At 42.8% G+C, this 15,269-nt stretch overlaps 1 protein-coding gene across 1 annotated transcript in view; it reads right to left on the bottom strand.

The window, feature by feature from the left end:
- Nucleotides 1-12,505, bottom strand: part of rgs19 (regulator of G protein signaling 19) — a gene marked incomplete at both ends in the record, with an annotated part of 29,915 nt that extends 17,410 nt beyond the window's left edge. Inside the window, one exon of the mRNA XM_083895290.1 lies at nt 12,449-12,505. Coding sequence (XP_083751416.1) covers nt 12,449-12,505 — 57 coding nt within the window. The remainder of the gene's footprint in view (nt 1-12,448) is intronic.
- Nucleotides 12,506-15,269: the final 2,764 nt, after the last annotated feature.

Here is a 15,269-nt window from a genome sequence, read left to right as displayed (position 1 = left end):
CTGTTAGTCCCTCAAGCTCCGCAGATGCTCCGGGCATCCATGCATCAGATACTGAACAACTCTGTGACATGTGTTTCTGCTTGTTCTTTGATAGGAGCAGTCGAGGCCAGCTGCATTCACCACGTACTGAGAGTAGCTTACATTATTCTGATTGACTGAGTACATGTACATCACGTGGCTAAAGACCCGAGTCTGTATACGACTGTGTGCTTTTGGTTTGGGTATTTGTGACGTGGGTCGTTTCCTTCCAAAAAGGACAAATGGTATTCATGTTCCAGACTTTCCAGGAACATACATGTATATAAGAACTTTCAGCAAGAGTTTAGGAAAGACACTTTCGTGTTTGAACATGACTTGTGTATGTACTACAACATCCATGACCACTTAGGCAGCGATGCCCTGAGGAAAGAAGCGGTCAGAGGCTGTATTCAAAATGAATCCACAGTTGAATTTGATCAAATTTGAACCAACGTGTAATTATTTAAGCTACAGTGTTTTCAGTTTTAAAGTAGTGTATTTAATACCTCTAGTAAAGGCCACATTATACTTCTCCGACTGCGTAATGCGTTATCCGTCTGCGTCACCACGTAGACCACTCGAGCCTTTATACTTCTGCGTCGTGGTGACGGATAGGCGCTGCAATTTCCCGCCCGATCAGTAGGGGTCGCTGCGCAAGGTTGTTGTGCTTTTGGCTACAGTGAGCAATGGCGTCCGAGGGAGAAAGACTGTTGTTGTTGAAACAGTGGCCGTTTCTCACTTTTCTGTGTCCCGGAACGCAGTTTTAAGATAATTTGAGGCGAGAAATTGGCCATTTAGAGTCTAAACGTGCTGTGTGAGTTAAGATATGACGTATTTATAGTTCGGCAGCGACGAAGTCAGCGGTCTTCAGCTCCGCCCTCTGTGGACGCTCGCTGCTCACTGTGAGCCGGCACAGAGCAGCGCTATCTCGGCCTGTCCTGAGGACCAATCGCAGCTCTTGCCGTCTCCGTTGTCCCTTGACGGAGTGACGGACACTTAAAAAATATTCCGTGCACCCGGAGACGACGCAGAGGCTCTTCGACAGGTTCTGCGTCGACGCAGAGGACTCTGCGTAGCCTACGCAGAGCACTTTACGCAGGAGTATAAATTGGGCTTATGTAATGAAACTGAATTTTGTGATTGAACTTTGGGTCTAAACTACTTGTCTTATATTCAGGCCCTCGAAAAATGAACAGGATGGCACTCCTAAAACACTACGATAAGGACACGTGCATGTTTAATTAGCCGGTAATTATTAAGCTGAATAAATAATTGATAAGTAGATTCTATATTGTTCATTATTTGATTATTCAGTCACATCATTCAATGAAAAACAATCTGAAAGACTACAAGTGTTATTGCACTATCCATTTGATTCAGAATGCTTTGATAGACACACATACCACTGTGTGTGTGTGTGTGTGTGTGTCTCAGCTCAAGCTATTCACATCTCAGTGAGTGAGATAGATTTTATTTATAGGTGTCCCTGACAAGAAATGAACGATTGTCTGAGATGAGAGCAAACACTTATCACGGAAGACTGCTCGGTCATGTCAGAAGTCAGTAGAATGGGTCTTCTTGAGACAACCACTGAGTAATGTACATATTCTATAGGCCCCCAGTGAGAACAACAATCTTATCTCACAAAGCACTCGTGTGACTTTACAATGTCTCTGATGTCCCCGGAGTGTTTATGAGATAAGATACATTTTCGTTTGAAAGTTAAACTTAGGCCTCAGAGTCAAAAGAAAAAGTGTTGCCTCCAAAGTGTTGCATGCATTTCCTTCCTTCATAACACCTTTGCAGAGATATACATATATTTTTTATTTTTAAATATCTAAACCTAAGTAGATATATATATATGTTTGATATATGATCTTGTGCTATCCCTACTGTTTCAATCCTGGTAACTGATCCATTCATTCATTAAAATTTAAAGCCACATTTTTAACACTTTTTGAGTCTTGGGTGGATTTTAGCCTCAACTATATATGTTTTAAATAGAAGTGGGTTGAAATGATCTAATTGGTGATATATTATAGCATTTTGCAATATGATAATTGAATGACCAGGGCAAATATTAATATTTTATCAAATTAAGGTGCTCTACAATAAACAGTCCATGCCAGTTTCACTCGCCGGGCGTCCCTACTTCATGTCTCCTTGTGGTGGCGCTGCTCAAATGAATGAGTGGTAATTTGGGCAGAAGTTAGCTGGCCGAAGAAGAGGGAGTTTACGGTGGTATAATGACGGAGAAAGCTTCGTTAAGAGATGCCTCATTCACTTTTTCACGGACGTTTTGTTTTCTCCAGTTAGACAGATATCGTGATGTATCGCTATATGATTGTCTTGCAATATACTGATTACCACAGCATTTTCAAATTATCGGTATCGTGGGGCCATGTATGTAAGTAAAATGTAACTTAAGGGACAGGAAATTATCCTAAAAAACATCAGCCACAGAGGCAACTGGGAGCTAACAGCAGTTAGCATTTGGAAAAGTGATCATTTGCAGGCTCGAGCAGGCACATTGGCGTCATATATAACATGTATCCACTGGACAGATAAATCCTCTGAGGCTGGAAGTTTGTGTAGAACTCTGTGCTGCACTGTGGAGCCAAGAATAGAACTTTTCGCGGACTTTGCGGAATTGCGGTTTTCGGATGACGTTGCCCTCGCCAGCACTCTCGCATGTTTTACGGACAAAGCGGAGCTACGCGAGACAACAATTCCAGGAATTTAGCGTCTTGTGACGTCCCAGTGAGCGCGGAAGTCAACATGGAGTGTTTTATCTCCTGTACTTAGACAAAAACATGAGTGAGTCATCTTTTTTCACATTTTGGCGACTGGTAAGACCTCCAGAGTCCCAAATATAAGGATTCAAATGATTCAAAAGTTGATTTTGCATAATATGGGACCTTTAAACTCCACAGGCTCCCTATGTCACTATATACTAAAATTGTATTCCAGTGAACATGAATGAGATCAGTTTTGGGTTCAAAGCAAACTGGCTCAGTAATCGTTTCACAATGGGAGGAACACACCTGTCATTGTTTTGATCTGTTACAGTCACGTCAACACATTTTGTTACTTGTTATTTCTGTCATTCAGTTGGACTGTTTGCTTCGTGGGAGACTAAAGAAGAACCATCTTTGTTTCCAATATAAGTGGAAAAACAAAATCAGGGAGAGGAAATGAAGAGGAGAAATAAACAATAGAGGAAAAGCATAAAAAGTACAGTTGTTTTTTTTTTTACCAGAACATCCGTCATGTCGTGAGGCCGGGCAGTCGGTTAGTGCACGAGTCTTCAACGATGTTAGCAGGCCGGACACATGCATGTCATCCCCCTTTCTGCCTCAGACCTCTCCTTTATAATTGCACACACATACACACATATATGCATACACACCCACCCACACACCCACACACACAGACACATTGGGGAAACAAGCAGTCGTGCAAAAAAGTAACACAACACAGAAGCACACAAGAGCAAAACAAATGCAATCCAAAAAATGAACATACATGACCACACATGGTCATACATGGTAACGTGTGAAGTCCCATGCAGCCATGGACCCACACATGAACACACAGGGCAAACACAGCGTAACAACAGCAGCCAAAACAAATGACAAAAGTCCAAGCATTTATCCACAAAAACATGGTTGCAGCCAGGTAACACACATACACACACAGACACACACACACACATACCACAGAGAGAGAGAGAGAGAGAGAGAAGGAAGAAGAAGAGAAAAAGAACAAAAGTGAGTGTGTTGTACAGGTAAGGCAGGTCCACCATACACTGGAATTGGCATACATATAAAACAAACATCAAATAATCATGAAATACTCATCAAATTACAATTACATGTATCAGAGTGTGCATCCGTGAATTTCTCTCAACCCAGCCTGATAATCTGGTCATTGGTCAAGTTAGGACAACTTCTTATTGGCGCATGAGCAGCAGTCGCTACGTATGAGAGTACTATCTTGAGTACTGGCACTTTGAGTTCCTCTGTAGGTGCAGGTCATCTGTCAAATGGGGTCAAATTATGGCCCAGCATACACTCTTACCCTGGATTTCCACTGCACGTGGAATGGCCGCGGCTCGGCAGCCGTCGCAAATCGCTTCCATTCTAATCAATGAGAGCATTCCCACCAGATAGCGTCTCAGCGCTATCGATAGGAATCAGTTCTATTTTTTTCCGTTGCCGCTGCTGAACCTCGTAAATTTCAACGAAGCAGATCGCACCAGACAGGAAAAGCGACACAGAATCAAAGTAAAACATTTCCGCCCCCCTTTCAAAATAAAACACAATACGCAGGTCATATCGCCTGTCTCTGAGAGTCATAATGTACGACGAGAGACTGATTGTTGAAGTGGAGAAACATAAAATCATTTATGACACCAGATCAACAGTTCTTCCACGTCGGAGAATGAAAGAAGCTGTTGTTGTTGTTGTTGTTTACTTTATACAAACAGTCTATCGCTGGATCTCGCGAACTCACGTCCGTTCGAGATTATTGCGCGATCTTCCGTGAATACCGCCGGCTCCCAAGGCTCCGCGCCGCTGGCGTAACGCGCCCGCTGGGGATTGACGCTGGGGAGAGGACGAAGCAGCGTCACCGTTCCGACCGCGGATCATCAGAGAAGAAGAAGAAGAAAGAAAGGAAAAGAAAATCCAAGAACATGGCATAGATCACAGACAAACGCCACTACACTAAATGTTCAGCGGTTCGACCTGGAGACATGAAACCACTAAAGTGAAACCTCGTCCCCTTCATCGGTCCCTGTTGTCTTCTCATGTGTGTTTTGATGACAAAAAAAAAACGATCAGCCACATGAAAGAGGGTGTTGTCTGTGTCTCTCACAAAACCAGTCACTCTCCCTCATGTAGCGCGAACTACGACGACAATAGAAAGACCCGCAGTTAGAAGGCAGCGCATTGTTTAGTGTGGAATGCAGTACAGCAGTCCCACGACTCTAAAGGCCCTTTCTGTACACTTTATTTGCATATGTATAATATTTGTCCAAACAAAGAGGACCCTCAGAAATTCTTCAAACTGTGTGACGGACATCGTAAAGTGAGGTACACATCCTGAAGCAGTGGTGTGGTAAACTGTAAGCTCCTGAAAGAAGCTCTCCTACCCTGACTGTCCCCAGGTAATTCCTTTCTTTTCCCTTTTTATTAAGGAAATTGACTGAGCACCAGCTCATCATGACTGTAGCCCAATTTATACTCCTGCGTAAAGTGCTCTGCGTAGGCGACGCAGAACCTGTTGTAGAGTCTCTGAGTCGTCTCCGGCTGCACGGAATATTTTTTAAGTGTCCGTCACTCCGTCAAGGGACACCGGAGACGGCAAGAGCTGCGATTGGTCCTCAGGACAGGCCGGGCTAAGCTGCTCTGTGCCGGCTCACAGTGAGCACCGAGCGTCCACAGAGGGCGGAGCTTAACACCGCCGACTTCGTCGCTGCCGAACTATAAATACGTCATATCTTAACACACACAGCACATATTTAGACTCTCAATGGCCAATTCTCTCGCCTCAAATTATCTTAAAACTGCGTTCCGGGACACAGAAAAGTCACAAACGGCCACTGTTTCAACAACAACAGTCTTTCTCCCTCGGACGCCATTGCTCACTGTAGCCAAAAGCACAACAACCTTGCGCAGCGACCCCTACTGATCGGGCGGGAAATTGCAGCGCCTATCCGTCACCACGACGCAGAAGTATAAAGGCTCGAGTGGTCTACGTGGTGACGCAGAGGGATAACGCATTACGCAGTCGGAGAAGTATAATGTGGCCTTAACTGTTTCTTTATGTGATACTTTTCCTCCCGTTTAATTAAGATGTAAAAAAAGTGAGTGCATCAAAACTCACCTGAACATAATTCCTGCCATTTATTTGCACTGCGCCGTCATAAATGTCATAAAAGCAGCTTTGAAAGTAAAAACTTAGACAAATGGTTGACATAAAGCTGCTTCCAGATAACATTCACTGAATTCACAACAGTATTCACTTTACTAAGCAAACTGGGCACCAGCCATTGCACGACCATCCCACATGACATACACGATCCTTGCTGTTGTGATTATAAGATTCAGTTTTGGCTGTTAGTTTAATGTCACTGACTTGTTGTTGTTACAGTCTCAGTGAGTTCAGTACAGTGTGATTAATCTGTGGTTAAAAAGAGATCAGCATTCAGTACTGGCTGATAAACTAAGCTGTGGTATCGCGCTGAAAGATCAACATTTGGATTGGTTCCAAGCTGGGTAAGACAACCAGGGTGTGAATACACTTATTATGGGACCAAACTGTGGATAAAACACCAGGGAACACGGGAGCAAAACTAAGCCAAAACACCAGTGAATAAAACGTCAAACTGAAGCTAAATGAGCAAGATCCTGGACCAGACTAAAGATAGAACCCTACAGAATACTGGAACCGAATTACAACTAAACATCACACCAAAATAACAGAACAATTTCAGGTCACTGTAAAGAGGCATTTCTCGGAATATATTCAAGGATGGTTCCTGGAGTTGTAAGGTTTTGAACTGCAGCTGCTACTTCGAGGAAATGTAACTCTTGGCTCAATTTTCCTTTGAAACCCCCCCTTCAACTATCAGTAACTTGAATTCCACATTGAAACCACGAGACACTGATTAGTGGTCAGGTTGTTGCTCATCAAGCCAATTAGTTTCAATCAGGAAAGCTAATGACAAAATACGATATTTTGGGAAAACAGAGGGACTAATTCGGGCACAGACCCGACAAGTACGAGGGCGAACGCAAAAAAACGGGGAAATGCAACCAAGGATATCTTCAATTAATTGAATGAAAATGTCCACATCAGCAAACATACATTCTGGTACTGTGTGAAAAGCTCAACTTTTATCAGCGATTTAAAAAAAAAAAAAAAAATGGACAGGCTTTATCATGTGCTTTAACATCTTTCAGAATGTGTCTGTAACACTGAGTGCTTTAAGCATTTTATGGTGTTCTTCAACCCAATGTACTTAGATCGTGGTGAATTTGTCAGAGGCTCATGTTTTCTTGTCAAAATAAGTGAATCATAAGATTTTGATTTAGTGGAAGGAAGGATAATCTTCTCTCTTGCCCGCTAATTATATGATTTAACTTCATCTGGAATCATTTGTGGAATTATTCGATGATCGACCGAGAGAAAAAGGACTTCTGTCAGTTTTTAGGTTCCGAGGTGTTGGCTGGAGAATTTGATCACATCTTTGATTACGTTCTTGGACAAACGATCGACTGAGAAAAAAAAACAAAAAAACAATCGAGCGGATCGTGAAACTAGATTTATCACAAAAACTCAACTTTTAGGGACTTTGTGATCAGGCCATAACATCTGACCTGGATGACATGGTCCTCTGTGAGCTGAGAAAACACTGCACCCTTACAAGGAGTCACGGAACCCTTGTAAAATCCCACTGGAAAACTTGAACTGGTCAAACCAAAAATAGGTCCGGTTTTTTTTTTTTTTTTAACACAAACATTTCTTATTTTAACCCGACGTCGGCGATGTTATTATGGATGTTGTTTGTGGAGTGGATTCCGACATTAATTCCAAAAAACTACTAGACATTATCAAGGCAAGATGAAAAAAGAAAGCACGCTCCACACAAATCATTCAAGACTGATGGATGGAGGCGACGTATAGGCGACATAAATGGGAGACAGAAATAGAGAGAGACTCAGGAAAGAAAGGTGATGACCAATTTGAAAAAAAAAAAGAGGAACAGACGCGATGAAGAAAGACGCAGTAAGAAGAAGAAGAAGAAGTGTGCACCAACTGGCAACAAGAAAAAGGAAAGAGAAAAGTCGGTGACTCCTTACACGGGCAGTGTGAGAGCTGTTGTTTTAATCTCATGGTTGCTACCTCCAGAATTAGCCGCAGACTTCACCAAGTTCTGAGAGCTGATACTGTTGATCCTGGTTTTTCCATGTTGAAGCAACATTCAATCTGCTGCTTTCAGCGGAAATCCCCGAATAAATGACAGATCGTGTAGAGGAGAAAATGTGGATCCAATCCAACTTGAGCTTCCTTCATTCCAGTCAGGTGAGAAACAAACTTAAGAACCACCAAGGAACTGCACATGAAGACGCTAAAAATCTAATCTCTATTTTTTTGTGTGTAATCCAAACCAAAGTACGGCAAAGGACGCCTAAACACGAGGATTTATGTTGACGCTGCACTACGCTGGGCCTATGCTTTCAAAACATCTTCCCACCTTCATTTCAGAAGCACCTTCCTGGGCAATACCAACACCAAGTAATGGGGAGACTTCCAGAAAAACAAGGAGGGGTCAGCTAAATACTACCACCTCTGCTCAAGCTAAGGATACTTAAACGCAACCACACATTCATTTCTGCTTTTGTTGTGGCTCCTTCCTCTTCAAAGGGTCTGGAACCGGAAGCCTTCACCTTATATGGTGAAAGAAAAGAAATTAGACCACAATCAAAGAATTTCCACACAACGACAATCTTATAGGTAGAGATAAGGCTCTGGTTGTAATATACTGGGATCATGTGATGCACACACAAGAAGACTACTACTGTAAGTATGAACTTCATAGTGTCAGTTTATACATAAACACGCAATAAGTACGGCAAGGTCACCATGAACGCACAAACGACTGAAACTCTGTAGGACACAAAGTTAAGCCTCAGGGCAGATGGGATGGTTTGATGTGTCAATGGATGGATTCTAAAGACATTTAAGTCAGGAAGGAAACACATCATAACAGTGTCAAAGCTTCACACAAGACTATACTGCAGACAACTGGAACACTGATAATGGACAGGTATTGAAAGAGCATCCCGATCACTGTCAGTCAAGATTATGAGCCACAGTCATACTTATAGTTACCGTGTCATGATAATTAATCCAATTAGGTGCAGATAATGGAGAAAGAGACCAATGGTATCATATCATATCATAATTATATTGGCCTGAAATGCACAAGAGTCAGCATGATCTTCTAAGAAAAAACATGTGAAATACTTGCTAAAAACCTGCTCACAAACACATTTTTTTGTTTTGAGGAAGGGTGGATGAAAATGTTTCAGATCAAATCACCATGTGATGTTAAAACTGAATGCAGAGTACAACAAACAACACCATCCATGTCAAGACTCAGCCCCTCTGCAAGGTTGGGACAAATGGGAGTTCACCTGATATCTACTCTACTTTTCGAGCAGGAGCGCTCATTTATCATGACTAAACACTGGCTTTAAGGAAAAGTACGTGTGTCCTATTGGCGTCGTATTACAGTGACCAAAAAGGAACCACTCGGGACCAGGAATGGTGTCAGTTGCCTCTTTCACTAATGTTTGGCCATGTTCTGTGACAAGACCAGTGAGTAAGATTCACTGGAAGTGGTAACTGATTATCAGTCAAATTGTAATCAGTTTATTGGACAAATTGGTTAAAAAAAATAAATAAATAAATAAATATATATAATAATAATAAAAAAGGAGTTATGAGTCATGCCATTCCTTGAAACTGGAAGAACATGATTCAACTGAACCTTGTTGAGGTTAGAACCAACATCTTTATGAGCTGATCTGCAGCTGTCTTGGTGACCCCTTTGGTCAGAATGTAGGGTTAACAATAAAGCCCAATTTATACTCCTGCGTAAAGTGCTCTGCGTAGGCTACGCAGCGTCCTCTGCGTCGACGCAGAACCTGTCGAAGAGCCTCTGCGTCGTCTCCGGGTGCAAGGAATATTTTTTAAGTGTCCGTCACTCCGTCAAGGGACAACGGAGACGGCAAGAGCTGCGATTGGTCCTCAGGACAGGCCGAGCGAAGCTGCTCTGTGCCGGCTCACAGTGAGCAGCGAGCGTCCACAGAGGGCGGAGCTGAACACCGCCGACTTCGTCGCTGCCAAACTATAAATACGTCATATCTTAACACACACAGCACATGTTTAGACTCTAAATGGCCAATTTCTCGCCTCAAATTATCTTAAAACTGCGTTCCGGGACACAGAAAAGTGACAAACGGCCGTTGTTTCAACAACAACAGTCTTTCTCCCTCGGACGCCATTGCTCACTGTAGCCAAAAGCACAACAACCTTGCGCAGCGACCCCTACTGATCGGGCGGGAAATTGCAGCGCCTATCCGTCACCACGACGCAGAAGTATAAAGGCTCGAGTGGTCTACGTGGTGACGCAGACGGATAACGCATTACGCAGTCGGAGAAGTATAATGTGGCCTTAAGACTGTAAAGAAGGCTGGGTTATATGTCAAATAACTGAGTTAGGGTTAGATTCTTAAACTCATGAACTCCGTTAGCACTCACTAACCAAAAGCTACCACCAAAAGCTACTATCATTGCATGCTAACACGCAATTGAAAAGAAAATTACTTTGCCAAAGTGGCCTTCCAGAAAGGTAAGCAGAACACTACAGGACACATTGTAGAGTAACACAGAATAGATTTGTTATTAAAAGCAGAAATGTCACATGTCCACTAAGCCAATCGGTGGCCCGGCAAGTCTGTTGACGTCACGTCTTAGTATCGGCTCAGCTCGCATGGAACCTCACCAGAGCAGCTACTAAAAAAAGCACAAGGTACCAGGTACTATCTCTAATGGAAAAGTTAAAAAAAATGCAGAGTAGTGCCAGAACTGTGTAATGGAAAAGGAAAAGCGCCTTATGTAACTTCTGTCGCGCCGCTGACGATTACGAATACACTGTCAGTGCCAGCACACCTTTTTTAGCCGTGCTATCCACTTCTGAAACTTTTTGGTGGGTACTTCATGACATTTTCAGCCATACGTTGGCAGACGTCTCGCTTCATGACGCCAGGTGAGTTGAGGGGCGAGTTTAAGGGCTGTATCGGCCTCAATATTGAGATTTTCCGAGACCACCCTTGGGAGCAAGGGCTACCCAGAATGCATTGCGTGTTTTCAGTTAACAAAGATGGCGTCGAAAGCAGCGAAACGAGTACGCTACAAATGAAGTATTTTCTTTGTTAATAGAGATATAAAAAATATGAAAACCATTGTATTATCTTAGTTTAGGCCCATATTATAGATTACGTACGTCATTGTTGCTTAACATTTGTTTATATTTTACAATCTTTTGTCAATAGCCGGCCGGTGCGGACAAGCGATCGTTTGCTATTGTTTACTTTCGCGTTATTCTGCCCCCCACAGTCTGAAGACGTATCTGCATTTAAAGGGTGTCCCATTTCTAAGTGACACAATAACACTCAACACTTGGTTTTGAGGCCAGTTAAGATTAAGGGTTGCGCTTGAGGGTTAAGATAGGAATTGGAATTGGCCCTCAATCTACCAAATGACCATATTCTTACTATGTTGCTTTCCTTTCCCTCGCGAGCTGGCTCGTAAACAAAGATCAAAACTTACAAATACAGGTGCAAGGATCTGTTTTTATGCACATTTGTGATTTCAGCGTAAAAACACCTGAATGGATACAGAGAAATGTTGGTCTTGAAAATTGTGCATGTATGTGGATAGTTAGCATAGCTATAAAAGGCAGATGCTAATGAGTGCAATGGAAACAAATAAATGAGGACGTTTAAAAGTCACTTGACTGAAACATGTCTCCTATACTTTCATTATTTGCCGTACTGGATAGTAATAGTAGAAACGGCATGTGAGAGGAGGAATTTGTGGACGAAACAACAACAACAACTTGCTTCAACGTACGATACAAAACGGGATTTTTGAACAGCTATTGCCGCTCTTTATTCACGTCACGTTATACCGACTGCTTATCTCAGCGAAACAATAGTCTTTGACGGAATATTTAAAAGTTTGGTTACATTTTGGGATACGTTTCAATGGAAACCTAGCAACTCGTTGACGTTTGAAAGTTACGCACCGCGGCTTTAAGCTAACAAGTTTACTGCCATTTTTCTTTGCCAAACTCGCTGACATGAGCAAGACGTTAGAGGGCAAGAAAAGAGAATTAAATTAAAAAAAATTAAAACTAAAGTTACAATGTTCTCATTCTTTAGTTTACTTTAAATACATCGAGTTTGAAGTATTACGGTCTGAAAGTATTACGGTGGGCGGTGTGTCATCAACGACAGAAGACGCAAAGGAGAGAGGACGTCTCCTCCTCCTCCTCTCTCCCCTACTGCGAGTCAACTTGAGAAGGAAACAAGGAGGTGAGAGAGGGAAAGGGGAGGAGGAGGAGGAGGAGGAGGTGAAGACGGACAGGGGAGGAGGAGGAGGGGAGGACTCACGGAGACCGACCTTTTCCTCAAACACCGCGCAGCGAGGAAAAGCCCCGCCGCAGACTGGAGACCTGGGAAGGGGAAATTAAACTGAAAGCAGCACTCCTCCACTCCTCCTCCTCCCCTCCACCTCCCTCACCTCCCCACCCCGTCCTCAAGCTCGCTTGTGCAGCCGATCAGATACTCACAATCTTGGCATTAATAAGGTCCGGAGGGCGGTATCCGCTGCGCTTTCGGAGACACATCCGTGTGGTTTTTTTTTCTCCCTTCCTCAGCTGCTCCGCACCGGGGGGGTGAGGTGCGAGGTTTTTTTTAAATTTTTTAAAAATTAAAAAAAAATTTTTTTTCTAAATATCCTGCCGCTGCTGTATCGGAAGAAGAAGAAGAAGGAGTCCTCCTCCTCCTCCCCCTTCTGCTGCTTTCCTCCTGCTCGGGTTTTTCCCAGAGAGAGAGAGAGAGTGATAGAGAGACTGGCAGAAAGAGTGTGCGTGAGAGAGAGAGAGAGAGAGAGAGAGAGAGCGAGATCACCGCCCTGGCTGCCAGAGGCGACTGTGCGCATGCGCGGATTCACACGTCCATCCAAGCGGGAGAAGAGAGCTGTAATAAAACTTTATATGTATATATATTTTTATTTAAATATATATACGTTATTGCACTAAATAAAACATCACATAGAGTCATGTTATTGATACAACTATTTTTTGTGAACTTTATTTACTCTTTTATGTATTATTTACTCTCACTTGTACAAGTATCTTTGTTTGTGCATGCGTACAAAACGCTTAACATCTATTGAATGTAGAATAATCCATGTGCAACTTGCGTTAAAACAAAACAGCCCAACAGCCTGAGCGGACTGTGGTTTGACACAAATTCAGCATGAGATGTGAGTGATTTGAAGGGCAGCTCAGTGTCATTGGTCAATTTAGAGGTCTTGATATTTTACACGTTGCCTCTTCTTGACCCTACTGCAACTTTGGGGGCAGTTAGAGGACAAAAAATGTAACTCCAAACAAAAATCTTACATAAGAAACTATGAAGTGTGGCAGCACAAAATGTATGTGTTTTAAATGTTCTTCTTTTGTGCTGTTGTGTTATGGCAATTTAAATAACAGCCAACCTACAATACACTTTTTTTTAATTCATAAAGTTACTTGGGAACATTTGCAACTCGAAATTATTTTGTTTAACAGGAGGGGGCGCCATACACCAAGGGAGAGGGAGGGAGAGAGAGAGAGCACATGGTTAAAACGTTTGCAGACATTTTAAACAATTCATTAACATCTTCTAATACAGAAGATCTATACAAATTAGCCCTCAACATAAACAAACTCTCTGGTTTTATTCTTCCACATGTCAAACCTTATGGAAACTATACTGATTGCCACTTACACATGGGGCTTTGGATTAAGGAAAGTGTGGCTTGTAAACTATATTTGCTTCAAGTCTTCAAGGGAGTTCACTGAAACCTTTACCAACACAGTACAATACACTAATATTTAGTCCTCCTATGGCCTATCTGTCATAAATGATCATTCATTCTGCAACTTTGATATCCCCCCCTCCATTTAAAGCAGCCACCTGTAACGCTAGTGATCAGAGGACTGAAACTGAATCATCATATCTGTTTTTTGTGGTCCAGCGCCCCCTGTTGGAAAGCAATACAAATACTTTGGTCTTCCGTCTCCACCGCTGTTTGTTATCAGAGGTTAACCTTTGATCGGTGGTGTGATTCTGAATCATATCTCGCAGCTCGACTCTCCAATGATATCAGTGCAAGGCTTTATTGAACGGCCTATCTGCTGCTTTGTGTTTTAGTGACTCAGAAAGGCCTCGGTTGTATATAAATGTCACACATGTAACACTGCAGGGCAAAAAAACAGCACACGTGTAAGTAACAATTCAGTTATTGATATGAGAAGGTACACATACATTAGCGTTTTGCTGTGATGCAATGTTTTCTGGCACCACAGGGGGGCACTGAAGCGGCATATTAAACCGCTGAGACGCAGCGTTTGGAGGTTATGCAGATGCAGACAGATATTGACCAACAGTTTGATCCAGGATGCAGTGGTTCCCCCCTCTGCTCCAAACATCTCAACTGTCCCCAGAGAACCTGAGCTAACTACAGCTTTATTGCTCTTATAACAGAAGCTCGGTCCACCGAGCATGTGCTATATTGTCTCACCAACACTCCACCTCTCAATGAGTGCCGGCTATACGACTATAATCTTATACTGATTAGTTCCGCTGGAGGAATCAGTGCTTAATTGCTTTGCCTGAGGATAGGACTAGTCATTTTTTTCAGTGGGAACAGTGATTCTCATTGAATTTCCTGTCAAGTTAATTTACCTCTTCACCACACATACGTCTCAAAGGGATGTCACGGAGGATAAAAAGCTACAGGGATCTGACTAATCAACAAAGAGATGTGATGCAGCAGATTTTTGCCCTAGAAACAAATGAGGAATTCGACAAATGATGCCAATTTCTAAGGAAATTCTATCACGTTAATGTGGTAAAAAAAAAGCAAGCAGCACATCATTGGGTAAAATGCAGAGCATATTGCTTTGGAATTATTGTCACTTGAAGTAGCCTCGCACTCCTACTTATATACAGACAGACCAAAACCCAGTTCTCTAAATTGGAATATGTTGAATTGCGGTGCAGCCAATCAGACCTCAAGTTTTGCTCTGAAGCGAATCACACACACATTTGAATGTGTTGCCAGATTGTGGTGACAGACCTGCAGACAAGCTCTGCCGCACACATGCCGTGTACGGACCGTGGTGCGTCAGGGTCCTGTAGTATCTCACTTCACCATCAGGTGGCAGTACTAGTCTGAACGCAGGGAATTAGGACACATTTCTACCAAAGACGATATCAACGCTACAGCTCCATTGGAACCGTCTGGTTCGAGGTGGAAATTCAGTTTGCGCATGCTCTGACGATTCGCACCCGTCACGCCGTTCCAAAATCTGGGCTGCGTATCGATGATCAATTTTGCAA

The sequence above is a fragment of the Microchirus variegatus genome, assembly GCF_963457635.1.
Source record: "Microchirus variegatus genome assembly, chromosome: 9".
Taxonomy (NCBI): domain Eukaryota; kingdom Metazoa; phylum Chordata; class Actinopteri; order Pleuronectiformes; family Soleidae; genus Microchirus; species Microchirus variegatus.
The sequence above is the reverse complement of the archived record's forward strand: the minus strand, read 5'-3'. Positions and strand labels throughout refer to the sequence as shown.